Source organism: Chiloscyllium plagiosum, unplaced genomic scaffold, assembly GCF_037043375.1.
Source record: "Chiloscyllium plagiosum isolate Xiang-an unplaced genomic scaffold, Cpla_swu_hap1 HiC_scaffold_36, whole genome shotgun sequence".
Classification (NCBI taxonomy): domain Eukaryota; kingdom Metazoa; phylum Chordata; class Chondrichthyes; order Orectolobiformes; family Hemiscylliidae; genus Chiloscyllium; species Chiloscyllium plagiosum.
In genome coordinates, this window is record NW_028270174.1 from 17,186,573 (window position 1) to 17,213,911 (window position 27,339).

At 42.6% G+C, this 27,339-nt stretch overlaps 1 protein-coding gene across 5 annotated transcripts in view; it reads left to right on the top strand.

Moving 5' to 3' along the window:
- The first annotated feature begins 256 nt into the window (after window positions 1–256).
- The window catches only part of gpat3 (glycerol-3-phosphate acyltransferase 3), a 62,507-nt gene continuing 35,424 nt past the window's right edge, over window positions 257–27,339 (top strand). For 3 of the 5 annotated variants that reach the window (XM_043674288.2, XM_043674287.2, XM_087980004.1), the window contains exons 1-6: window positions 270–396; window positions 4,404–4,601; window positions 6,436–6,502; window positions 22,360–22,663; window positions 24,614–24,688; window positions 26,450–26,539. In XM_043674288.2, the coding sequence (XP_043530223.1) occupies window positions 4,458–4,601; window positions 6,436–6,502; window positions 22,360–22,663; window positions 24,614–24,688; window positions 26,450–26,539 (680 nt within the window). In that variant the 5' untranslated portion in view covers window positions 270–396; window positions 4,404–4,457. Of the gene's footprint in view, window positions 397–4,403; window positions 4,602–6,435; window positions 6,503–22,359; window positions 22,664–24,613; window positions 24,689–26,449; window positions 26,540–27,339 lie in introns of all 5 variants that reach the window. The other 2 variants (XM_087980001.1, XM_087980003.1) reach the window with 2 other exon arrangements.

The window sequence follows — 27,339 nt, forward strand, 5'->3', positions numbered from 1 at the left end:
GTCTGTTCCCCGTTTCCCTAATGCACAGGCTGGCAGCGTGAAGTTCACGAAAACATATTTAAATAGAAAGAAAAAAACAAGCGAGGAGGGTAGGCGGCAGTGCGAGAGGTTAGAAAGGGAAGCTAAACAATCCGCAAAAGGCCAAGAGTGCAAGTAGGAGAAAAGCCAGGGGAACAGCAAGTTGTAACTGTGGGTTTCCTGCTGGCTCACTCAGTCCTGGGGAAGGGGAGCTGGAGCAGGAGTTGGGTGGGAAAGTTCTAAGTCCCAGCTGATCCGGACCCGGGGAATGACGGCGCTGGGAGTTCCGGGTGGGCGCGGTAAGGAACAGCTGAACTCTGGAACCAGAGCAGAGCCCGGTACGGAGTCAGGAGGGAACACACAGTCAAAACTACAGCGGTAAGGATCAGAAGGAGGGCTTAAACCCGGGAGGAAAGGGGCGAAGGTGGGGGACCGGGCATGTAAGCAAGTGGCGACATTTTTGGAGGGGGGTTGGAATCTGAAGTTAGGGAATAATTAGCCAAGAGCGAACCCGGAGTAAGGGGCAAGGAGTAAAGAGCGAGCCCGGGACAAGGTGCAAGGTTTTCACTTCGAACTCAGACTGACAGAATCCAGGGGCGAACCTGGAGTGAGAGCAATAGGAGCCGGTGTCAAGTAGTGTCTGGGGAGTAAGGGCCGAGAAAAGTTAAAAGCTAAAACAAACGAAAAGGAGGGGTTTAGAGGGCTAAGGGCCAAGTGCTGGCAAATGGGACTAGATTTATCTCGGATATCTGGTCGGCATGGACGTGTTGGACCGAAGGGTCTGTTTCTGTGCTGCCCATCTCTAAATAAGGGCAGAAGTAGGATAGTGACTTTAAAAGTGAGATAGTTAGAGTTCAAGGTCCCGTGTGAGTGAAGGGTAAGATCGGCAGGAATAGGGCACCCTATTGAGGCTTTGACCAGGAAAAAAAGGGACGTGTGCCTCAGGTACAGGCAGTTGGGATCAAGAGATCCTCTGGATATATATATACAGGGAATACAGGAGTTTACTGAAGAAGGAAATCAGGAGGGCAAAAATGGGGCATGTGATAGCCTAGGCTGAGGTTAGGGTGAATCCAAAGAGCTATTTAAGTATATTAAAGGAAAAAAAATAACCAGACAGAAAATAGGGCCCCTCAAGAACCCAAGTGGATATATATGTGTAGAACCGCAGGAGTGGACAACGTTGTCAATGAATATTTAGATTAGATTATTTACAATGTGGAAACAGGCCGTTCGGCCCAACAAGTCCACACCGACCCTCTGAAGAGCAACACACCCAGACCCATTCCCCTAAATTTACCCCTTCACCTAACACTATGGGCAACTTAGCATAGCCAATTCACCTAACCTGCACGTCTTTGGACTGTGGGAGGAAACCGGAGCACCCGGAGGAAACCCACGCAGACACGGGGAGAATGTGCAAACTCCATACAGACGGTTGCCCGAGACGGGAATTGAACCCGGGTTTCTGGCACTGTGAGGCAGCAGTGCTAACCACTGAGCCACTGTGCTGCCCTGTGTTTTCTCTTGTGTTTACTGTGGAGAAGACATGAAGACTGGGAGCTTGGGGAGGTTAGTGATGATATCATGGGAACAATCCATATCACAGTCAAGGTGGTGTTGGATCTTTTAGAATGTATGAAGGTGGATAAATCTCCTGGTCCTGACCAGATATATCCAAAAACACTGCAAGAGGCTAGAGAAGAAATTACTGGGGCCCTGGCTGATATTTTTGCATCATCATTAGCCTTGGGCGAGGTCCTGGAATACTGGAGGGTAGCAAATGTTCTGCCATTATTCAAGAAGAGCTGCAAAGAAAAACCTGGGAACTATAGACCAGTAAGCTTAACATCTGTGATGAGTAAGTTACTTGAGAAAATTCTGAGGCATAAGATATACATGCATTTGGAAAGACAAGGTTTGATTAGGAGTAGTCAGCATTGCTTGTGAGTGGGAGATCATGCCTCAAAATTTGATGGAGTTTTTTGATGAAGTCACCAGGAAGGTTGACGAGGGCAGGGCGGTAGATGTAGTCTATATGGATTTCAGTAAGGCCTTTGATAAGGTTCTACATGATAGGCTGCTCTGGAAGGTTAGATCGCATGGAATCCAGGGCGAGCTGACCATTTGTTACAGAATTGGCTTGATGGTAGGAAGCAGAGGCTAATAGTGGAATGATGCTTGTTGGACTGGAGGCCTGTGACTAGCGGAGTGCCTCGGGTTTGTGCTGGGCCCATTGCTGTTTGTTAACTGTATCTATATCAATGATTTGGGTGAGAATGTACAAGGCATGATTAGTAAGTTTGCTGATCACACTAAAATAGGTGGTATTATGGACTGTGAGAAAGGTTATTAGAAATTGCAGCAGGTCCTTGATCAGCTGGCGAAGTGGGCTGAGAAATGGCACATGGAGTTTAATATAGGTAAGCGTGAAGTCAAATCAAGGTAGGAGTTGCATGGTGAATGGTAGGGCCTTAAGGAGTGTAGTGGAACAGAGGGGCATTGGAGTTCAGGTACCCAATTCTCTGAAAATGGAGTCACAGGTAGACAGGGCAGTGAAGAAGGCTTTTGGCACACCGGCCTTCATCAGTCAGGACATTGAGTATAGAAGTTGGGAAGTTATGTTGCAGTTATATAGGATGCACTTGGAGTATTGTGTTCAGTTTTGGTCACCTTGTTATAGGAAGGATGTTATTAAACTGGAAAGAGTCCAGAAGAAATTTAAAAGGGTGTTGCCTGGACTCAATGATCTGAGTTATAGGGAGAGGTTGGACAAGATAGGACCTTTTACTTCAGAGCATAGGAGACTGAGGGGGGCACCCTATAGAAGTGTATAAGATCATGAAGGCATAGATGGGGTGAATGCATTCAGTCTTTTTCCCAGCGTTGGGGAATCCAGGAACGGAGGGCATCAGTTTAAGGTTAGAGGGGAAAGAATAAAAGGGAATCTGAGGCCACCATTTTTACACATAGTGGTACACATGTGGAATGAGCTGCCAGCGGAAGTGGTTGAGGTGGGTACATTTAAAAGGCATTTGGACATGTACATGGATAGGAAAGGTTTAGAAGGATATGAGCCAAGTGCAGGGAAATGCGGTTAGTGTGGACGGACATTTTGGTCGGCATGGACCAGTTTGGACCAAAGAATCTATCTCTGTGCTGTAAGATTCTATGACTAGGAGGGAGAGCGACCAGAATGACAGTTGGAGTAAGGAGGGAGTGTGAGATGCCACTGCATGTCCCTTCCTCACTGGGAGCCCTGTGCCCAGTGCTGTTGGACTGGGTCAGCTGTTCACTACAGTAGAGAAGAGCACGAGGGAGGATGACTGGATCCTCACTCCCAAAGAGGTTTTTGAATATTAAGGGGGCATATGGGATACTTGCCTTAATAAGTCGAGGACACTGAATACAAGTGCAGGAGGATTATGTTGGAGCTGTATATTACGCTAGTTGTACCACAGCTGGAGTACTGTGTGCAGTTCTGGTTACCACTCTAAAGGGATGATGTCATTGCTGTAGAGAGGGTTCAGAGGCACCCCACCAGCTTGTTACCTGGGTTGATGTGTTTCAGTTCTGATACTTGAGAGGGATGAAGGGGAACCCAGTTGAGGTGTACCAGATTGCAGGTTATCGATAGGAAGGAACCAGAGGGTGATAAAGGCAGGAACCATTGTGATATTTAAGAAATATTTAGGTGAACCCTTGAAACATTTCAGCTCCCACTTCTGACTGGGCAGGAGTGGGGTTGTGCAGGAAAGTGAGTTTTCAAAGTGTATTGGAGGAGATTGTTAGGGTACACTGTTACACAGTAATTGTGCTACATTCTGACTTGTGTGTGATTGGCAGAGCTGTGAGTCCTCTATAGTACCTGATGGGGAAGGAAAGGAACAGCTGCCAGTTCCCATTCCCCCCCCCCCTCCGTTGCAGAGAGTTATGTTCTGTGTTGCATTACCTGCTTCACCCCAACCATCCTCTAACGTATCTGCACTCCTCCAAGTCTTGCCCCTTCAGCATCTTCGATTTTATTCACTCTTCCAGTGATAACAATGCCTTCAGCTAGCCTGGTCTCTAAACTCTCAGCTACCATCTTAAAACCTCTCCTCCTCTAACTCACTATTTCAGAATGAACTCTGAGTAGACCTTTGATCGGTTGGCTTATTAGTTCTTTATGACTTGGTAGCAAATGCCCTGTTGAGCACTTTGGAATGTTTCACTACATTGAATTCTATTTAAATACAGATTACTGTTTTGTTTGGTTGGTATTGTTTTGGGTGGATTCATATGGAGAGGGTGGGGTGTGTTTGACACATTGAAATAGCAGCAACTGTGTACGTCAGAAGAATGTCCCCATTATCAGTAGCCAGTAATTCACTTTTATTCCGTAGCCGCCAGGACTGGATACCAGCGCACTCCGGTTGTGAAGAATAGAGAGCCAGGAGATGGAGGGACTTTGGGAATTCCTGTTGAAGCTGCTGTCAATATGGCTGATTATTGGGATCACACTCATTATGCTGCCTGCCATGTTTGGGGTTTCATTGGGAATAACCGAACTTTACATGAAAATTCTGGTCAAGACTCTTGAGGTAAGAATCTTTGATTCAATAAGGGATGTATTGCAAATCACATTTAGGCTTAAGTTGTGGGAATGTGCCTTACGTTGGAAGAAAGTATTGGAGGTGGCTATTTCCTAATTAGCTCAATGGATCATGATGGGTCCATCACTCTCTTGAATTTCAGGCTATTCAATAGTTATTGTTCATTTCAGCAGCCGTTGGCTCTTGTAACACATCGAAGTATGTATGTTTATTTAGCAAGTCAAAGAAACGCCAATTTTAAGGTGCTCTAGCTTTCTTTTTTGTTTAGGGTTTTTACAATAAATTCATCTGCAATGTCACTGGGTTTGTGTGGTGAGCAACTTAACTGTTGATAGTTCTGGTTTGATGAGTTTGGTTAGGTTTCTCCTCGGTGGATGGTATGAGAATTTGTTTTCAGTACTCCAGGATTCCCACTGTTTATCACCAACCAATGACCACAGCTGGATGTTGGCAGGGCCACGTGTTGCTGTAATCTTATCCATTCATGCCCGTCTGCTCCCCATGTCTCCTCGGCCCTCACTTTTTATCACAAAAAAACTGAACGATATTGCCTTCACTCAATAACTGGTTTGGATCATTCTATGAAAAAGAATTACAGCCAGCATATGCTGGAAGCAATGATCCAACATTCTTCTCTTCCTGGCGCAGCTGTTTTTAATTGAAATATGATCTCGAAAGAAGTGTTTTCATGGTGTGGTTATTCTGTTAGCTGAAGAAAAATAAGAATATTTGTCCAAAGTAAAAAGACATTGTTTCCAAAACCTTCTCTCATGTAAACTGTCACTTAGCCTCATCTGTTCATTGTAAAATTACATTGCATCTCTTAACCTCATTAACACTGTACGAATGTTCTGAATTGGGTGGACCTTGATAAGTATTGCAACACTTTATTTTTTCTTGACACCTCTTGGCAGTTTAGTTTACAACTTCCATTACAGCTGGGAAGTTTAGAAAGAAGAAGCAAAGACTTGAGCAGATAATTGATTAAATCTCTCGGCCTCCTATATTATGGGAAAGCTTCTGTGAAGTGAGATGTAATTTTGATTAGTGTGTCATGGTGCAGTAGTTAACAGACAATCAAGCTCTGGTGTATTTCAAAAAAGCTGAAAATGTGTTGCTGGAAAAGCGCAGCAGGTCAGGCAGCATCCAAGGAGCAGGAGTATCGATGTTTTGGGCATGAGCCGACTTTCCTCATTCCTGAAGAAGGGCTCCTGCCCGAAAAGTCGATTCTCCTGCTCCTTGGATGCTGCCTGACCTGCTGCGCTTTTCTAGCAACACATTTTCAGCTCTGATCTCCAGCATCTGCAGTCCTCACTTTCTCCTATAGTTCAAAAAAGGCAAGTAATTATCTGTGGTACTGAAACAGATGACAATATGGGACAACTCAGTGCTTGGGATCTTCCAATCATTTTTTGATTCCAGAAAAAGCCATTTTGAAAGCAGTGCTGAATAAAGGTAAGTGGGAATGTTGGAGGATGTGTAGGTAGTATAGCATGCACATCCTCCTCTCCCACCAGGTCATCTTTTCAAGTACGCACAGAAACTGTCATTGACAGGCAGACACACTATGCCTTTCCAAACCCGCCTGTCACCAAGGTCCTCTCACACCATGGTAATGGTGTAAAGAGCTAGGAGATGGTGCTCAGAAGGAAACTCCATAATTGAATGGCTTGCCAGTTAAAGGACTTGTTGGTACTTAGAACAGTTCAATGTGATTCACACCTTATACATTGATCTATAGAACAGCTATGCCTGATTTTAACATTAGGGAAATGTTTGACTTGAGCTTTTCCTAACTGAGGTGCTGTCTGTTATCTTTTAGTGGGCGACTCGGAAAATACAAAAAAGAGCACAGGAGCAGCCTGGCCGCCATTATTCTCCTTCCAATGGTAAAGTTTATGCTTTTCTCTATTAAAATCTGCAACAAAAACTGAGAAAAATGATGTTTTATGATAAATAAATGATGAACGCACAACATGTAAAAGCTTATTATTGGAAGCAACAACTGAGGCTACCATTCTGGGGAAAAGAGTGTTAACCTGTTTAGACATGTTATGAGAAACCTTCATGGACATAAGTCCAGTTGCCTAGTGATAGGGATATGACTACCACTTTGATCTTTACTTTTAAGAAATGTTGCTAATGAATTGATCAGCAAACTTCATCTGTACAGTCTTCAAAGATGAAGGAACTCTGAAATAGCCAGGAGTGTCTAGTCCACCCTTCTCTACAGGTAAAGCAACCTGCCTTAAAGTAAGGAACAGGTAATGGTTTGGTTAGGAGCAGAAGGCAGGTTTCTTGCTATTGGTCTTCAGTCAATATCACTCTCTAGACTTTGTTACCACAGTGATATTCCATCTATTTGAAAGGACAAGCAAATAATGTTGAAATTGGAAATGTTGAGGTTTATTTTGATTCCAGTGATGGCAAATCAGGGCAGGGCTTCTACACTTAATGGTAAGGTCCTGGAGTGTTTGACTGAATAAAGGGACCTTGGAATGCAGATTCATAGTTCCTTGAAAGTGGAGTCGCAGGTCGACAGGGTAGTGAAAAAAGTGTTTGGTACGCTTGCCTTTATTGGTCAGTGCATTGACTATACGAGTTGGGAGGTCATGTTGTGGCTGTACAGGACATTGGTTAGGCCACTTTTAGAGTACTGCATTTAGTTCTTGTCTACTTGCTACAGGAAAGATATTGTGAAACTAGAAAGGTTTAAGAAAAGATTTATAAGGATTTTGTCAGGGTTGGAGGGTTTGAGCTACAGGGAGAGGCTGTAGCTCAAACAGGCTATTTTCCAGAGAGCACTGGAGGCTGAGGGGTGACCTTATTGGGGTTTATAAAATCATGAGGGGTATGGATATGGTAAATAGACAAAATCTTTTCCCCAGGGTAGGGGAGTCCAAAACTAGAGGGCACAGGTTTAAGGTGAGATGGGAAAAATTTTAAAGGGACCTAAGGGACAACATTTTCACATAGAGAGTGGAGTGTTCATGGAATGAGCTGCCAGAGGAAGTGGTGGAGGCTGGTACAATTACAGCATTTAAAAGGTATCTGGATGGGTATATGAATAGGAAGGATTTAGAGGGATGTGGGCCAAGTGCTGGCTAATGGAGCTAGATTAGGTTAAGATATCTGGTCAGCATGGGCGAGTTGGATTGAAAGGTCTCTTTCAGTGCTGTACATCTCTATGACTCTCTGACATTTGCTTTTCTGCTTGAAGCAGTCACCAGTGGGGAATGGTGTCAGGAGCCCAAACAGAAAGATAGAATGTCATGTTCTTTGGTTAAACTTTGGAAGCACCAAGAGAATACAAACTCAGTTTCATATATTGACTAAATTTAAGCAAAATTTTGTGAAATCATATTCTCTTTCTGAATTGTTGTGGCAATGGTATCAAGCAAGCTGCTCAGATTATATTACGAGATAGCAGCATTTTTCAAAAGTTTCTCCATCTCTTAGAGTGATAGACATCAGACCCACCTGCTGAAAGAAGGTTTCAATTCTTCCTATGTATGTAATCCTGTCCTGAACAGTACATATGGGAAAGAAGATGTTTTCTGGCAGCAGGATTATACATTATAAGAAAGTGAAGGCAAAATCTTACAGAATAGTTGCCTGGAAAGGAACCGAGTACAGTTATTGCTGAGAATACAGTGGAACAAGACAATTTTGCCATACAAAGCACAAATTTTCCTATTGTGCTGACTCCCACAGCCCTTGTCAAGCAGATCATGCTGACCAGATATCTTAACCTAATCTAGCTCCATTAGCCAGGACTTGGCCCACATCACTCTAAATCCTTCCTATTCATATACTCATCAAGAAGAACTCTGACCATCTGAGAGAATTCTAAATGCATGCAAAGCAGTGCATGATCACAACTTTTTAAAATGTGAATCAAAACAAGGATATTGAATTTTATTGTCATGCTGTCTGTCACAGGAAATTTATATCTGGAATCATCTAGGCTACCTTTGGATTCTGCATCATTAATCCATATCCATCTTGGATATCCAAAGTGGCAGCAATGGCATAGTGTTATTTATCATTAGACTGTTAATCTGGAGACCCAGGAAATGTTCTGGCGATCTGGGTGTGAATCCTACCATGGCAGAAATTTAAGTTCAATAAAAATCTGGAATTAAGCCTCTAATTAAAGCTATGAATTCATTGTCGGATGTCGGAAAAACCCATCTGGTTCACTAAAGTCCTTTAGGGAAGGAAACTGCCATCCTTACATGGTTTGCCCTATATGTGACCCCCAGACCCACAGCAATGTGGTTGACTCTTAACTCCCCCCTGGCAATTAGGGGTGAACAATAAATGCTGGCCTAGCCGCAACGCCCACATAGAGTCTCCTGTGAACAAATTTTAAAAATACAAGACACAACTTCTTTCTTCAAATAATTCCAGGAAGCTTTGAGGAACTAATGCATGTGATGCTAATCTTCATTTAAGGTGTCTTTGATACCTTAGATGAATTTACAGGGAAATGTTGTCACAATGTTTTGATTTAATTGAGGCAGCACGGTGGCTCAGTGGTTAGCACTGCTGCCTCTCAGCGCTAGGGACCCATGTTCGATTCCAGCCTCTGGCGACTGTCTGTGTGGAGTTTGCACATTCTCCCTGTATCTGCGTGGGTTTCCTCCGGGTGTTCCGGTTTCCTCCCACAGTCCAAAGATGTGCACGTCAGGTGAATTGGCCATGGTAAATTGCCCAGAATGTTAGATGCATTAGTCAGAGGGAAATGGATCTGGGTGGGTTACTCTTCGGAGAGTTGGTGTGGACTTATTGGGCTGAAGGGCCTGTTCCCAAACTGTGGGGGAATCTAATCTAATTGTAACTTATAAAGTGAGAGAGTCAGGATTTGTTCGTCCTCTTTGACCAGTCATGCCTTGTGTCATATTTTGATTTGAATGGAACCCTATCCTTTGACTGGCTCTATTTACGTTACCTAGACTCATTGAGAACACTGCTAGTAACCCAAGTATCAACATCGTGTTCATGAGCTTGTACTTCAGGAGTTGGTTCTTTCTAGTTGCAGGAAGTTCCACACTCGTCAGCGATGGGAAGAAAAGATTCTATGCCTATTTGAGTGGGCCAAGCGTTCTCCCCACAAGTGGAATCAGCACTGCCAACAGATGGTCATCAGTGCTTTTGGAGCTCCCTGCCCCACCTTGTTTGTACTGCACAGTTGCTGAAGGCAGAATAAAATAGCACCCAGTATCTTTAACTGCCATTGTCTAATCAGGGAACACCATAAGTGTACATTTGAACTGCAGTGGAGAACATGATCAGCTAAATCCACAGATTTAAATGATAATTAATGACGATGGTTGCACATCATTTTGAATATTTCACTTTGCAGTGTGCAAACTAGCCAGTTGTCAGTGACTACCATTGCAAAAGAAAATCTCTTGTGCTTCAGTTGTGCTTTTCCAGAGTGCGTCTAATGAGTTAATTTCTGATAAAATTAGAATTTATCACATTTCATAAATTATAGCCCAAATGAAGAGTTCTTCTTTCTATAAGCACTAAATTACACCGCTCTCGCATTTGGTCTTGGATAATTAGCATCAATTAGTGTCAGCTTACTTGCCTTCTGCTTTACCAAAGCATCTAATCTACATCATTTATTTATTTGTCTTATAAAAGAATTATCTGCCATTTGAATGTCATTTTATTAATGTGACCATTTTACTTCTGTTGAAGTTAATAGTCTGAAACCTGTTTGATTACAAAGATCAATGAATTTAAATGCAACATTGGATGTATCCCCAAGAAAACATAGAATAAGTGTTTTTTTTTGTGCTGTAAATCTAAATCAAGTATGTATAATTATTCATTTTATCCTCTGCTCACCAATTTTCAGGGTGACACCTATGACTGACTTCATGTTATCTGTCTTGAAGTCAGGATTGTAGTTTGACACTGCAGACCATCCTATGGGTATCTGAGAGGCAGCTGCAATACTTGGACTTGATTATCTTCACTTGGGAGAATGCTGTCTCGGAGATATATGAAGTCAAAATAAGTTTTTACTTTAAAGGGACAATGATAGAAGTGGGCATTTTTCTGTCTTTGAGTCCCCAAAAATCACCATCTGTTGATTTGATTTTCAGGTCAACCGTTTTGCAGAGTAATTATCTCCATATCAAGACCCAATTTCAATTGGAATGCAATCGCAGTCCTGATTGTAGGCATTAAGTCTCTGTTCATTCCTTGCAGTTCACAGTTCAGCTTGTTTGGTTTTGAAGTTGTCTGTAAGGAACTTTAAGTCTAGCGATCACTTTGTCTAGCAGTTCACTGCACAATGCATTCCTTGCTTTAAGAAAAGGTATAATGTCAGCGATCAGATTTAAATGTCTTTCGAGGACCTTCCCTCGACTTAACCACCTCACAGCGGCATGGAGGATTAGTTCACCATAGGCAGCATCAAGTTTGTCAAGTAAGGATTTAAACCAAGTGATTAATGACTCTTGCTCGAATCAAGTTTGCAGCCTTAACAATTTTAATTATATGAGAAAAGTGTATAACTTTACTCAGTAATGCTTGCTGGTGGATAATAAGTGATAATTGACAGAAGAGGGGATGTCAGGATCATTTTTTCAAAATGTGATAAAGTGTGCTCAGTTTCTTGATTGGAATGTTTTTTTCAAGCATGTAACATTTTTGAATTTGTTATGGGTATCCTCAGCCTTTGCTCCTTGTTTAATAGAGTCGTAGAGTCATAGAGATGTACAGCATGGAAACAGACCCTTCGGTCTAACTCGTCCATGCCGACCAGATATCCCAACCCAATCTAGTCCCACCTGCCAGCACTCGGCCCATATCCCTCCAAACCTTTCCTATTCATATACCCATCCAAATGCCTCTTAAATGTTGCAATTGTACCAGCCTCCACCATATCCTCTGGCAGCTCATTCCATACACGTACCACCCTCTGCGTGAAAATGTTGCCCCTTAGGTCTCTTTTATATCTTTCCTCTCTCACCCTAAACCTATGCCCTCTAGTTCTGGACTCCCCGACCCCAGGGAAAAGATTTTGCCGATTTATCCTATCCATGCCCCTCATAATTTTGTAAACCTCTATAAGGTCACCCCTCAATCTCCGATGCTCCAGGGAAAACAGCACCAGCCTGTTCAGCCTCTCCCTGTAGCTCAAATCCTCCAACCCTGGTAACATCCTTGTAAATCTTTTCTGAACACTTTCAGGTTTCACAACATCTTTCTGATAGGAAGGAGACCAGAATTGCATGCAATATTCCAACAGTGGCCTAACCAATGTCCTGTACAGCCGCAACATGACCTCCCAACTCCTGTATTCAATACACTGACCAATAAAGGAAAGCATACCAAACGCCTTCTTCACTATCCTATCTACCTGCGACTCCACTTTCAAGGAGCTATGAACCTGCAATCCAAGGTCTCTTTACTCAGCAACACTCCCTAGGACCTTACCATTAAGTGTATAAGTCCTGCTAAGATTTGCTTTCCCAAAATGCAGCACCTCGCATTTATCGGAATTAAACTCCATCTGCCACTTCTCAGCCAATTGGCCCATCTGATCGAGATCCTGTTGTAATCTGAGGTAACCCTGTTTGCTGTCCACTACACCTCCAATTTTGGTGTCATCTGCAAACTTACTAACTGTACTACTTATGCTCGCATCCAAATCATTTATGTAAATGACAAAAAGTAGAGGGCCCAGCACCGATCCTTGTGGCACACCACTGGTCACAGGCCTCCAGTCTGAAAAACAACCCTCCACCACCACCATCTGTCTTCTACCTTTGAGCCAGTTCTGTATTCAAATGGCTAGTTCTCCCTGTATTCCATGCGATCTAACCTTGCTAATCAGTCTCCCATGGGGAACCTTGTCAAACGCCTTACTGAAGTCCATACAGATCACATCTACTGCTTTGCCCTCATCAATCTTCTTTGTTACTTCTTCAAAAAACTCAATCAAGTTTGTGAGACATGATTTCCCATGCACAAAACCATGTTGACTATCCTGAATCAGTCCTTGCCTTTCCAAATATATGTACATCCTGTCCCTCAGGATTCCCTCCAACAACTTGCCCACCACCGAGGTCAGGCTCACCAGTCTATAGTTCGATGGCTTGTCTTTACTGCCCTTCTTAAACAGTGGTACCACGTTTGCCAACCTCTAGTCTTCCGGCACCTCACCTGTGACTATCTATGATACAAATATCTCAGCAATAGGCCCAGCAATCACTTCTCTAGCTTCCCACAGAGTTCTCGGGTACACCTGATCAGGTCCTGGGGATTTATCCACCTTTAACCGTTTCAAGACATCCAGCACTTTCTCCTCTGTAATCTGGACATTTTGCAAGATGTCACCATCTATTTCCCTACAGTCTATATCTTCCATACCCTTTTCCACAGTAAATACTGATGCAAAATATTCATTTAGTATCTTTCCCATTTTCTGTGGCTCCACACAAAGGGCCGCCTTGCTGATCTTTGAGGGGTCCTCTTCTCTCCCTAGTTACCCTTTTGTCCTTAATGTATTTGTAAAAACCCTTTGGATTCTCCTTAATTGTATTTTCCAAAGCTATCTCATGTCCCCGTTTTGCCCTCCTGATTTCCCTCTTAAGTATATTCCTACTTTCTTTATACTCTTCTAAGGATTCACTCGATCTATCCTGTCTATACCTGACATATGCTTCCTTCTTTTTCTTAACCAATCCCTCAATTTCTTTAGTCATCCAGCATTGCCTATACCTACCAGCCTTCCCTTTCATCCTGACAGGAATATACTTTCTCTGGATTCTTGTTATCTCATTTCTGAAGGCTTCCCATATTCCAGCTGTCCCTTTACCTGCGAACGTCTCCCTCCAATCAGCTTTAGAAAGTTCTTGCCTAATACCGTCAAAATTGGCCTTTCTCCAATTTAGAACTTCAACTTTTCGATCAGGTCTATCCTTTTCCATCACTATTTTAAAACAAATAGAATTATGGTCGCTGGCCCCAAAGTGCTCCCCCACTGACACCTCAGTCACTTGCCCTGCCTGATTCCCAAGAGTAGGTCAAGTTTTGCACCTTCTCTAGTAGGTACATCCACATACTGAATCAGAAAATTTCTTATACACACTTAAGAAATTCCTCTCCATCTAAACCTTTAACACTATGGCAGTCCCAGTCAATGTTTGGAAAGTTAAAATCTCCTACCATAACTACCCTATTATTCTTACAGATAGCTGAGATCTCCTTACAAGTTTGTTTCTCAATTTCCCTCTGACTATTGGGGGGTCGATAATACAATCCCAATAAGGTGATCATCTCTTTCTTATTTCTCTGTTCCACCCAAATAACTTGCCTGGATGTATTTCCAGGAATATCCTCCCTCAGCACAGCTGTAATGCTATCCCTTATCAAAAATGCCACTCCCCCTCCTCTCTTGCCTCCCTTTCTATCCTTCCTGTAGCATTCGTATCCTGGAACATTAAGCTGCCAATCCTGCCCATCCCTGAGCCATGTTTCTGTAATTGCTATAATATCCCAGTTCCATGTTCCTAACCATGCCCTGAGTTCATCTGACTTCCCTGTTAGGCCCCTTGCATTGAAATAAATGCAGTTTAATTGATTAGTCCTACTTTGTCCCTGCCTGCCCTGACTGTTTGACTCACTTCTGTTCTCAGCTGTACCCGTCTCAGATCGATCTCTTTCTTCACTATCTCCCAGGGTCGTTCCCCCCCCCCCCCAACCTTACTAGTTTAAATCCTCTCAAGCAGTTCTAGCAAATTTCCCTGCCTGTATATTAGTCCCCTTCCAATTTAGGTGCAATCCATCCTTCTTGTACAGGTCACTTCTACCCCAAAAGAAATTCCAAAGTTCCAAAAATGTGAATCCTTCTCCCATACACCAGCTCCTCAGCCATGCATTCATCTGCTCTATCCTCCTATTCCTGCCCTCACTAGCTCATAGCACTGGGAGTAATCCAGATATTACTACCCTTGAGGGCCTCCTTTTTAAATTTCTGCCTAACTCTCTGTAATCTTCCTTCAGAATCTCAACTTTTTCCTGTCCAATGTCGTTGGTTCCAATGTGGACAGTGACCTTCTGCTGGCCCCTCTTCCCCCGTGAGAACATTCTGCACCCTCTCTGAGACATCCTTATTCCTGGCACCAGTGAAACAACACACCATTCTGCTTTTTCTCTGCTGGCCACAGAAATGTCTGTCTGTACCTCTGACTACAGAATCCCCTAACACAATTGATCTCTTGGAAGCTGACGTACCCCTCGTTGCATTAGAGCCAGTCTCAATACCAGAAACTTGGCTGTTCGTGCTACGTTCCCCTGAGAATCCATCACCCCCTACATTTTCCAAAACAGCATATCTGTTTGAAATGGGTTTATCCACAAAAGACCCCTGCACTAGCTGTCTACCTCTCTTACCTTTCCTGGAGTTAACCCATCTGTGTGACTGTATCTGAGACTTTCCCCCCTTCTTATAACTGCCATCCATCACACACTGTTGCTGTTGCAAATTTCTCATCGCTTCTATCTGTCTCTCCAACCAATCCACTCGATCTGATAAGATTCGCATCCAACAGCTATATTATGGCAGATATAATCTGCAGTAACCCTTAAACTCTCTTTAAACTCCCACATCTGACAAGAAGTACATATCACTGCAAATGTCATTTTTGCTCCTTCACAATCTACAGACCCAGAAAATAACACCATCTTATTCCTCTACAAACACTGCCCCAGGTTCAATTCATCACTATGGCTTATATTTTAAGTTTGATCAAGAGACATATCTCCAAAAACATACAATTAAGAAAGAATCCACTATACTCACTACTGCAGCTTTTCTCTTGGACAGACTTAAAACAACAATTAACTTATCTGATTCTGTGCTGTGAACTTCGCCCAACAGTTCCTCCAAGATTGGTTGTGAATTTCACTGTTTGTTAATTTTCCCAGATGCACTCCGATATCCAGCGATACATGAATTCAAACAGAAAAGGCAGTAACTGTGCAGGTTCTCTCTCTCTCTCTCCTGCACTGTCCTCACCATGTGCTTCCTTGTCTGCTCTTCTCCCTTTTAAACTGCTGTTGTTTTGACTTTTTTTTTCCAAAGTTCCAAAACAATGCAACAGCATATAAAACAGTAATTGCTGCTCCTGGAATTCGAGGAAATCACCTCCAACACCTAAAATACCTCAAAAGAAAAGGAGCAGCTCTTACAACCAGATATTTTTCCCATCCTCCATCTTGGATTACCCAGAATCCTTAAGGGGCAAAAGGGTGAAAGGATCCTTTTTTATTTGTTACGTCCTTTTAAAAACCAGCCGACATGTTCTTACAAAAAAACCTGTATGAAGATGATGGGTTAAATGGTCTGCTCTGTTTTCTGGTACTGTAATATATCGGGCTCACATCACTTCCCAAAATATTTCTTCTCCTGTTGTTTGCATTACCATTACAAACTTGCTTTAACCTGCAATAATAGTCCATCTGGACCAAACTGAAACATGTTGGAACAAGCTGGCAAAGCCTGCTAAGAACGCACACTTATTTCAAGCTGCACAGCTCCTGGAAGTAGATGTTATGCACCATCTTATGATGATCAACATGTGCGCAGTGAGGGAATGTGAGCAGGCGGGGAGATCAACTGTCGTAGTTTCTGGAATTGACCAGTTGATCATGATCCAAGTGTTGGAGATCACGGTGTCAAAGCCTGCATGTACTCATTGCATGTTGGTGTGTGTATCTAGACTCATTAGTGTGCTTTGGGTAATAATCTTCCTGATTAACCAAAGGAAGAGCTGTTGAACAGGATCATCCCGTTTTAACGAATAAAGTGTGTAATACAGAGGGATACAAGAAGCTTTAGTAGACATTGTCAGTGGTCACTGTAGATAGTTCTTTTGTCCCCTTATGGTCATGGTAATGTGATCATTGTATTTCTGGGCTAATAATCCAGAGTCTTGAATTATTGATTCAATAAAATTAAATCCATAAGAGCAACTAGGGAATTTAAATTCCATCTACTGATTTGTTGGAAAACCACATCTGGTTCACTAATGTTAATTCAGAAACAAAATCAAACAGGTATGGTCTATATGTACTGAACAGCCATGAGAGTGTGGTTAACTGTTCCTGAAATGCACTAGCAAGGCAGTTGCGTACAAGGAAGTAGCATTGAGGAAACTAGGGATGGACAGTAAGTACTAGCCTTTGCCAGTGTCAATAATATCCCATGAACTAATTAAGAAACATCCCAGGAAAATCCCACAAGGGCATTTTGAGAATTTCAATAGAGGAAAAAAACTGAAAAATTACCTTAAAACTTTTAGCCAGGCATCCAGTAATGTATTTAGACAAGGCCTCCTGCTTCGTTACCTGACGTGGCTAAAATTCTACAGCTGTACAGTGCCAGAAGTGGCTCAGCTAAAATTAACTACGTTACATTGCATTGCTGATTTGAGAGTTATGACGGATTGGCTGATAATTTCTGGCTTTGCAGTGGTACCCAAATCATGAAAGAGAAATCATTTTCAAAAAAAGTTCAATCAGGAAGGTGATAGAACTGGTGGTCAGTCGTTAGAATCATATAATCATGCAGCACGGACACAGACCCTTTGGTTCAATCTGTCCAGAACATAATCCCAAACAAAACTAGTTCCAGCTGGCCTGCAGTCCTTAAAGTTTTGTCTTCGAATTAGAGTCATAGAGATTTACAGCACAGAAACCGAGCCTTTGGTTCAATCCAGATATCCTAAATACATTTAGTCCCATTAGCTAACATTTGGTGCTTATCCCTATAAACCCTTCCTATTCATACACCCATCCAGATATCTTTTAAATGGTGTAACTGTACCAGCTTTCACCTCTTCCTCTGGCAGGTTATTCCATACATGTACCACCCTCTCTGTGAAAAAGCTGCCTCTTAGGTCCCTTTTAAATCTTTTCCCCCTCACCTTAAACATATATCCTCTAGTTTTAGACTCCCCCACCCTGGGGAAAAGACTTTGCCTATTTACCCTATCCATACCCTTCATGATTTTTTAAACCTCTGTAAGGTCACCCCTTAGTCTCCGATGCTCCAGAGAAAATAGCCCCAGTTTATTCAGCCTCGCCTTATAGCTCAAGCCCTCCAACCCTGGCAACATCCTTGAAAATCTTTTCTAAACATTTTCATGTTTCACAACATGCTTTCCAAAGCGGGGAGACCAGAATTGCATGCAACATTCCAAAAGTGGCCTAACCGATGTCCTGTACAGCTATAACATGACCTCACAACTCCTATACTCAATGCACTGACTAATAAAGGCAAGCAGACCAAACACCACCTTCACTAACCGATCTACCTGTGACTCCACTTTTAAGGAACTATGAACCTGCATTCCAAGGTGCCTTTAGAATCATAGAGATGTACAGCATGGAAACAGGCCCTTCGGTCCAACCCGTCCATCACAACATCTTTCTGATAGGAAGGAGACCAGAATTGCATGCAATATTCTAACAGTGGCCTAACCAATGTCCTGTATAGCCGCAACATGACCTCCCAACTCCTGTACTCAATACTCTGACCAATAAAGGAAAGCATACCAAACGCCTTCTTCAATATCCTATCTACCTGCGACTCCACTTTCAAGGAGCTATGAACCTGCACTTCAAGGTCTCTTTGTTCAGCAACACTCCCTCGGACCTTACCATTAAGTGTATAAGTTCTGCTAAGATTTGCTTTCCCAAAACGTAGCACCTCGCATTTATCTGAGTTAAACTCTATCTGCCACTTCTCAGCCCAGTGGCCCATCTGGTCAAGATCCTGTTGTAATCTGAGGTAACCCTCTTCGCTGTCCACTACACCTCCAATTTTGGTGCCATCTGCAAACTTACTAACTGTACCTCTTATGCTCTCATCTAAATCATTTATGTAAATGACAAAAAGTAGAGGACCCAGCACTGATCCTTGTGGCACTCTATTGGTCATAGGCCTCCAGTCTGAAAAACAACCCTCCACTACCACCCTCTCTCTTCTACCTTTGAGCCAGTTCTGTATCCAAATGGCTAGTTCTCCCTGTATTCTGTGAGATCTAACCTTGCTAATCAGTCTCCCATGGGGAACCTTGTCGAACGCCTTACTGAAGTCCATATAGATCACATCTACTGCTCTGCCCTCATCAATCTTCTTTGTTACTTGCTCAAAAAATTCAATCAAGTTTGTTAGACAAGATTTCCCATGTTGACTATCCCTAATCAGTCCTTACCTTTCCAAATACATGTACATCCTGTCCCTCAGGATTCCCTCCAACAACTTGCCCACCACCGAGGTCAGGCTCACTGGTCTATAGTTCCCTGGCTTGTCCTTACTACCCTTCTTAAACAGTGGCACCACGTTAGCCAACCTCCAGTCTTCCGGTACCTCATCTGTGACTATCGATGATACAAATATCTCAGCAAGAGGTCCAGCAATCACTTCTCTAGCTTCCCACAGAGTTCTAGGGTATGCCTGATCAGGTCCTGGGGATTTATCCACCTTTACCCATTTCAAGACATCCAGCACTTTCTCCTCTGTAATCTGGACATTTTGCAAGATGTCACCATCTATTTCCCTACAGTCTATATCTTCCATATTCTTTTCCACAGTAAATACTGATGCGAAATACTCATTTAGTATCTCCTCCATTTTCTGTGGCTCCACACAAAGGCTGCCTTGCTGATCTTTGAGGGGAGAAAGTGAGGACTGCAGATGCTGGAGATCAGAGCTGAAAATGTGTTGCTGGAAAAGCGCCGCAGGTCAGGCAGCATCTAAGGAACAGGAGAATCGACGTTTCGGGCATAAGCCCTTCTTCAAGAATGAGGAAAGTGTGTCTAGCAGGCTAAGCTAAAAGGTAGGGAAGGGGACTTGGGGGAGGGGCGTTGGAAATGCAATAGGTGGAAGGAGGTCAAGGTGAGGGTGATAGGCCGGAGTGGGGTGGGGGCGGAGAGGTCAGGAAGAAGATTGCAGGTTAGGAAGGCGGTGCTGAGTTCGAGGGATTTGACTGAGACAAGGTGGGGGGAGGGGAAATGAGGAAACTGGAGAAATCTGAGTTCATCCCTTGTGTTTGGAGGGTTCCTAGGCGGAAGGTGAGGCACTCTTCCTCCAACCGTCGTGTTGCTATGGTCTGGCGATGGAGGAGTCCAAGGACCTGCAATGTCCTTGGTGGAGTGGGAGGGGGAGTGGAAGTGTTGAGCCACGGGGTTGGAGGAAGAGCGCCTCATCTTCTGCCTGGGAACCCTCCAACCAAGTCCCTCCTCCCTACCTTTTATCTTAGCCTGCTGGACACACTTTCCTCATTCCTGAAGAAGGACTTATGCCCGATACGTCGATTCTGCTGTTCCTTGGATGCTGCCTGACCTGCTGCGCTTTTCCAGCAACACATTTTCAGCTCTGTTCGTGCTACGTTCCCTTGAGAATCCATCACCCCCTACAATTTCCAAAACAGCATACCTGTTTGAAATGGGTATATCCACAAAAGACTCCTGCACTACCTGCCTACCTCTCTTACCTTTCATGGAGTTAACCCATCTCTGTGACAGTATCTGAGATTTATCCCCCTCCTTATAACTGCTGTAGCAAATTCCTCATTGCTTGTAACTGTCTCTCCAACCGATCCACTCGATCTGATAAGATTCGCAGCCAACAGCATTTATGGCAGATATAATCCGCAGTAACCTTTAAACTCTCTTTAAATTCCCACATCTGACAAGAAGTACATTTCACTGTACTAAAGGCCACTTTTGCTCCTTCACAATCTATAGACCCAGAAAATAACACAGTCTTATTCCTCTACAAACACTGCCCCAGGTTAAATTAATAGTTATGGCTTATATTTTAAGTTCGATCAAGAGACATATCTCCAAAAATATATAATCAAGAAAGAACCCACTCTACTCACTACTGCAAATTCTCTGTAGGCCACACTTAAAACAACAATTAACTTATCTGATTCTGTGCTATGAACTTCACCCAACAGTTCCTCCAAGATCAGTTGTGAATTTCACTGTTTGTTTTATTTCCCAGATGTACTCTGACGTCCAGCGATTCATGAATTCAAACAGCAAAGACAGTAACTGTGCAGGTTCTCTCTCTCTCTCCTGCAATGACTTCACCATGTGCTTCCTTTGTCTGTTCTTCTCCCTTTTAAAATTGCTGTTGTTTTGACTTTTTTTTCCAAAGTTCCAAAACAATGCAACAGCATATAAAACAGTAATTGCTGCTCCTGGAATTCGAGGAAATCACCTCCAGCACCAAAATACCTCAAAAAAGGAGCAGCTGTTACAGCCAGTTATTTGTCCCGTCCTCCATCTTGGATTCAAATGTTAAACAACATTCTGCGGGACCTTACCTTTAAGTGTATAAGTCCTGCTCTGATTTGTGTTTCCAAACTGCAGCACCTCGCATTTATTTATAATAAACTCCACCTGCCACTCATCGCATTGGCCTTTCTCCTCCAATTTTGGTGTCATTTGTTAACTTACTAACTATACCTCCTATGTTCACATCCAAATCATTTATATAAATGATGAAAAACAGTGGACCCAGCACTGATCCTTTTGGCACATCACTGGTCAGAAGCCTTCTATCTGAAAATTCACAACAGCCCAGATGGGACTTTGATCATAACTGGACTTTATGCTGGTACCAGTGATTTCCTGGAATGCTTCAGCAAGGTAGAGTGTGAAATAGTACAGTGCCAGGTCTTTGTAAATAAATATGGATGTTGTTGGAGGGCATCCAGTGGAAGCTAGTTCCTCAGGGTAATATCCAAGGCACAATTGTCTTTAGCTATTTCATCAATGACCTTCCTTCCATCATAAGGTCAGAAGTGGGATGTTCCTGATACTTAACATAGTTAAGCATCATTCATGGCTCCTCCTACTGAAACAGTCCATGTCCAAATGCAGTAAGATCTGGACCATGTTCAGGCTTGTGCTGACAAGTGGCAAGTAACACTCATACCACTCAAATGCCCAGAAATGGCCATCTCCAACAAGAGAGAATCTAATCATTCCCCTTGGCATTCAATAATATAACCCTCACTGATATCCATAAATCAACATTCTGGGGGATGACCATGAATGGAAACTGAATTGGACTATCCATATAAATATTATGCCTCCAAGAGCTATAGGAGCCCCTCTACCTTCTCAAGAGCAACTAAGGCTGGGCAATAAATGCTGGCCCAGACAGTGACGTTCCCATCTCATGAATGAATTGAAGTGTTTTTATTCTGTTCTGCATTGTGGAACATTTGCCCCTGCTTTGAAGGTATATCTTTTGAAATGTCTGGCAGCTCATTTACATAGTCGTAACAGAGTCCAAAGCCAGAGGGCATAGGTTTAAGGTGAAAGACTTAAAAGGGACCTAAGGGGCAACTTTTTCGTTGGGAGTGTGGTACATGAGCTGCCAGAGGAAGTAGTGGAGGCTGATGCAATTACATAATTTAAAAGGCATCTGGATGGGTACATGAACAGGAAGCGTTTAGAGAGATATGGGCTGAAGTTGCCAAATGGGCCTAGATTAATTTTGGATATCTGATCGATGGACTGGTTGGACTGAAGTGTCTATTTCCATGCTGTGCATCTCTATAATTCTGAGAGGTTTCGTTCTGTGTTATTCCCTCCCCAACCAACTTGTATGTATGTACATTTAACCTTTGCTGTCACTCTCTCTGGTTATCATTTCATATTAAAATAAAACAAGTTCATTGTTGAGTTACAGAAATCATCGAGAAGCGTGATAAAGTGTCACTGGAAGAAGAGATGACAGAATTGAGACGCTTTTCGAATCGAAATAGGCCTCTTCATGAAGGTGACTTTGACATGTCTGATGTGATCTACTTCTCAAAAAAAGGACTTGAAGCTATTGTTGAGGATGAAGTGACCACTCGATTCAGCTCTGAGGAGTTGGTCCTGTGGAATCTGTTAACAAGGACTAACCGAAACTTTCAGCATATAAGTGTTCGTCTGACTATACTATGGGGTTTGGGAGTTGGGTTTCGATATGGAGTCCTCCTGCCCCTACGGTAAGTAAAATAAATCTTAACAGGACTCCACAGGTTTTGTAGTATGGCACTTTATATATGGATATAGCATTCAAATTAACAACAAATAAAGCCTTTTTATGGTTGGTGGGGGAGGGGGAGTGGTTGGGGATGAAGGGTGTGATCCAAAATTGTGTGTGAAAGTATTTTACATAATCCTTCAGAGAGAACAGGATTTAAATGTAAGAGTTTGTGATCCATACGTGCTGCAACATGGTAAAATTTGTCAGATCTTGGGCTGTCGACAAAAAGACAACATGAGACACAAAATCTCATATATCCACTGCATGTTGTGTTTCCATTTCAATTTCCATATCTATTTCATTTTCCATTTTTTGGCTTTGCATCTTTTGCTTATGAGTTTCCTTTTGTTTAAAATGTCTCCTCTTTTCCCATCAGTGGAAAGAATTTGATGATCACAGCCGACTCCTATGTAGGAAGAATGGGATGCAGAATTTTCAGCTCACCTGATCTATGCTGATGTTTCTGTTTTGCACAAACTGCATCCTGTTACACATCTTCCACCCCATCCCCCATGAACTATATATTTCTCCCTCAGGTACTTATTTTAGCTTCCCTTTCAATCAGGGCTTCCCAAATTGTGGGACCACATTGGGATTGCCAGGTCTGAGTCAGCAATTCCTGACATGAGCTCTACCTTACTAAGTGTTGACAGATGAGTAGCCCCTTTAAATCCTTGTGTTTATTTAAAGGCTGGTATTGCCTAAATTATCCTGAATAAGGCCTGTTTCTCCTTGAAAACAAAACTCAATGAAACAGTAAGTTCTTTTTTAAAAAAAATCAATAGCCTGATGGTTAAACACTTTATCTGTGTTTAATGCTGCCGCTTTTATGCCAAGTAAGAGATGATTGAGAATATCAAACTGAGAATCTATCAAACCTTCGTCCTCTGCACTACCCTACGTTGGGGAATCCGGACAAGGCAGGAGGAAAGATTAACCTGCTTCTATCTTGGTTGTCTTCAACTTATCTTTGGTAACTCTTGTCAGGCCAAAGCTACCAGCTCTTAGACACTTTCTGTGCTAATTTTATCAACATGCACTTGTTACTGAGCCAACAATATCTGTTCTGGTGCAGTCACATTCAGTCATTTGAATAGTGGTCATATGTACAAAGTCCTTCTATATGGTGAACTGTCTACTAGGTCATGATCTCTTGGCCATCAATATCTTGACTACAAGGACATCCCGTAAGTACAGACATTAACACTGACTCCTCACTCATTGTTGGCTGTGACTTCTAGAGGCTGACTATTTGGAAAGGCATTGGAAGAAGTGTGGGCAAATGAAAAGCTGATGAGAAGAGGGCCCAGAGAGAGAGAAATAGAGGCCAGTGAGTCCTTCATCTTCCAAGTCCACATTCTTCCTCTGCAGCAAATGTGGCAGAGAATGCCAGGCCAGACTGGGGTTCCCGAGCTTCACCAGATAATGCCCAATATGGAGTTGGTTACCATGGCATAAACCAGCACTACAAGAGATACAGGGCTGTCACCACCATCACTTAAACTGTACAATCTAAAGTAGCATTGCAACAAAGTGGGCTTCTCACAGCCTACAGTGTAACAGCACTCAGTGAAAATAATCATTTGTGCATTTCGTATCAGCAATGCTTATGAGTTTTACTGTTTCAGAACAGGCAGTATATTCTGGTTCTGCGAATTCACGTCACTCACCAAACATACTGCCCTGAAACTACATCTAGATGTAGTCAAACATCTAGTGTTGAAATTCAGACCTCTGAAGAACATATTTATCTGCTGATCATTTGCATGGAGTATTCAATTGTTCTTGATAATTTTGTTGTGACTTTTTACTCCATTGTATAGTGAGTGAATTCAGTCCTATACATTACAGGTGGTTTCCATTGTGTAACACATTTTAACAAGACCTCGTAACCTGTTCTCTCCTGCAGGATTACTTTGGGTCTGATTGGCATTAGCTGGCTGGTGATTGGGACCACCTTTGTAGGACAACTGCCAAACAGCAGGTAAGGAGCAGCTCATTCCAGATGCGTACCACCCTCTCTGTAAAAAATGTTGCCCCTCATGTTCCCCTTTATTCTTTCCCCTCTCACCTTAAACTGATGCCCTCCAGTCGTTGATTCTCCAACCCTGGGAAAAATGACAGAATGCATTCACCCTATCCATACCTCCCATGACCTTATACACCTCTATAAGGCTCCCCCCTCAGTCTCCTATGCTTGGAAAAAAAACGTCCGAGCTTGTCCAACCACTCCCTATAACTCAGATCATTGAGTCTAGGCAACATCCTTACAAATTTCATCTGCACTCTTTCCAGTTTAATAACATCCTTCCTATAACAAGGTGACCAAAACCGAACATGATACTCTGAGTGGCCTCACCAACATCCTGTACAACTGCAATATAACTTCCCAACTTCTATACTCAATGCCCTGACTGATGAAGGTAGGTAAAAACAAGGACTGCAGATGCTGGAAACCAGATTCTAGATTAGAATGGTGTTAGAAAAGCACAGCAGTTCAGGCAGCATCTGAGGAGCAGGAAAATCGATGTTTCGGACAAAAGCTCTTCATCAAGAATAGAGCAATTCTGCTCCTCGGATGCTGCCTGAACTGCTGTGCTTTTCCAGCACCACTCTAATCTAGAACCTAACTGATGAAAGCCAATCTGCCAAAAGCTGCCTTCACTGCCCTGTCTACCTGTGACTCCACAATCAGAGAACCATGCCCCTGTGTTCTACCACACTCCTTAAAGCCTTACCATTCATCATGAAGCTCCTACCATAATTTGACTTTCCAAAATGCAAGACCTCACACTTATCTATATTAAACACCATTTGCCATTTCTTGGCCCACTTCCCTAGCTGATCAATGTCTTGCTGCAATTTCTGATAACCTTCCTCACTGTCCACAATACTGCCTATTTTAGTGTCATCAGCAAAAATACTAATCATGCCTTGTACATTCTCATCCAAATCATTGATGCAGATAACAAAAAGATAATAGGCCCAGCACCAACTCCTGAGGCACTCCACTAGTCACAGGCCTCCAGTCCGACAGGCATCCTTCCATTATTACCCTCTGCTTCCTACCATCAAGCCAATTCTGTATCCGATTTGCCAGCTTGCCCTGGATTTCATGCAGCCTACCATGTGGAACCTTATCAAATGCCTTGTTGAAATCCATATAGATTACGTCTACCGCCCTGCCCTCCTTAACCTTCCTGGTCATTTCATTAAAGAATTCGAACAAATTTGTGAGGCATGATCTCCCACTCTCAAAGTAATGCTGACTACTTCTAATCAACCCCGTCTTTCCAAATGCATGTGTATCTTATCCCTCAGAATCTTCTCAAGTAACTTATCCATCACAGATGTTAAGCTTACTGGTTTATAGTTCCCAGGCTTTCCTTTGCAGCCCTTCTTGAATAATGGCAGAACATTTGCTACCCTCCAGTCTTTCGGGACCTCACCCGTAGTTAAATCATTACTACTCTTTGTTTTTAATTCCAGATATTTGTGTTTGTTGAATTAAAATTCTACTGTTTGCCATTGTGGGATTGAAACCCATGTCTCCAAAACATTGACTTAAGGTTCTGGATCATTAGATAGATGACATTATCATCATGTCACCACCTACCCCTGTTAAACTGTGAAGATGTTGTAATTACTCTTTTTGAACTAATGCAACTGCTTTGCTAAGGTGACAAGCCTCACCAATATGAGAGTGATTGTGGGTCACTTGAAATCACTGTACATTTCTCCTCAGTGTGAAGATGTGGCTTAGTGAACTTGTACACTTGATGTGCTATAGGATATGTGCAAGAGGATTGTCTGCAACGATCCATTACCACCACAAGTAAGTCTGAAATCACCAAACTTTTCATGTAAATTCTAAAATAGGGTAATTTAGAAAAACAAGGGAAAGAGCCTGAAAGAGCCAATCGACAAAATGTAAAGGTGAGATGTCCCATTTAATTAATATGAGGACCACGGGGAGTAATTCTATTTGATTGTTTTGCTTTCCAGAGAGTAAAGTCTTGGGCTCCTCCTCTCCCATTAGGGCTATGTTGTAAGTCGTCTATTTGTTTGGGATGGGTGCTATGAAGAATCAGCACACTATGTTCTTTTAACACAAATAGAAATTGCTGGAAAAACTTAGCCTGTCTCGCAGGCTGACATCTGAAGAAGGGACAGTGGACCTGAAACATTAACTTTCCTTCCCCTCCACAGATGCTGTCAGACTTGCTGAGTTTTTCAGCGGTTTCTATTTGTGTTTGTGACTTCGAGCATCTGCAGTCCTTTGACTTTTTTTGTCATTTGCAGTTACTTTAACCTTTGGGACCGGCCATTCACATGTATAAGAATGGTTTCCCTCCAGTAGCATAATGGACTCACGTGACATGACTTTGGCCATTTGAGTCCCTGAGGGGCATAACACCAGAGCTCTAAAACACACCTAAATAAAAGCATTTATCTGTTGAGATCGATCTAAAATTTCACTATAGTACTTTGAAAAAGAGTAGGTGAATTTTTCCTGGTATTCTGATATTTATCCCTCAATTAACATTATAAAAACACAGCTTCTCTGGTCATTAACACATTGCACACCCAGCAAATTCCAATGAATAACAAATTGGAAAACAATTTTTCCCAATA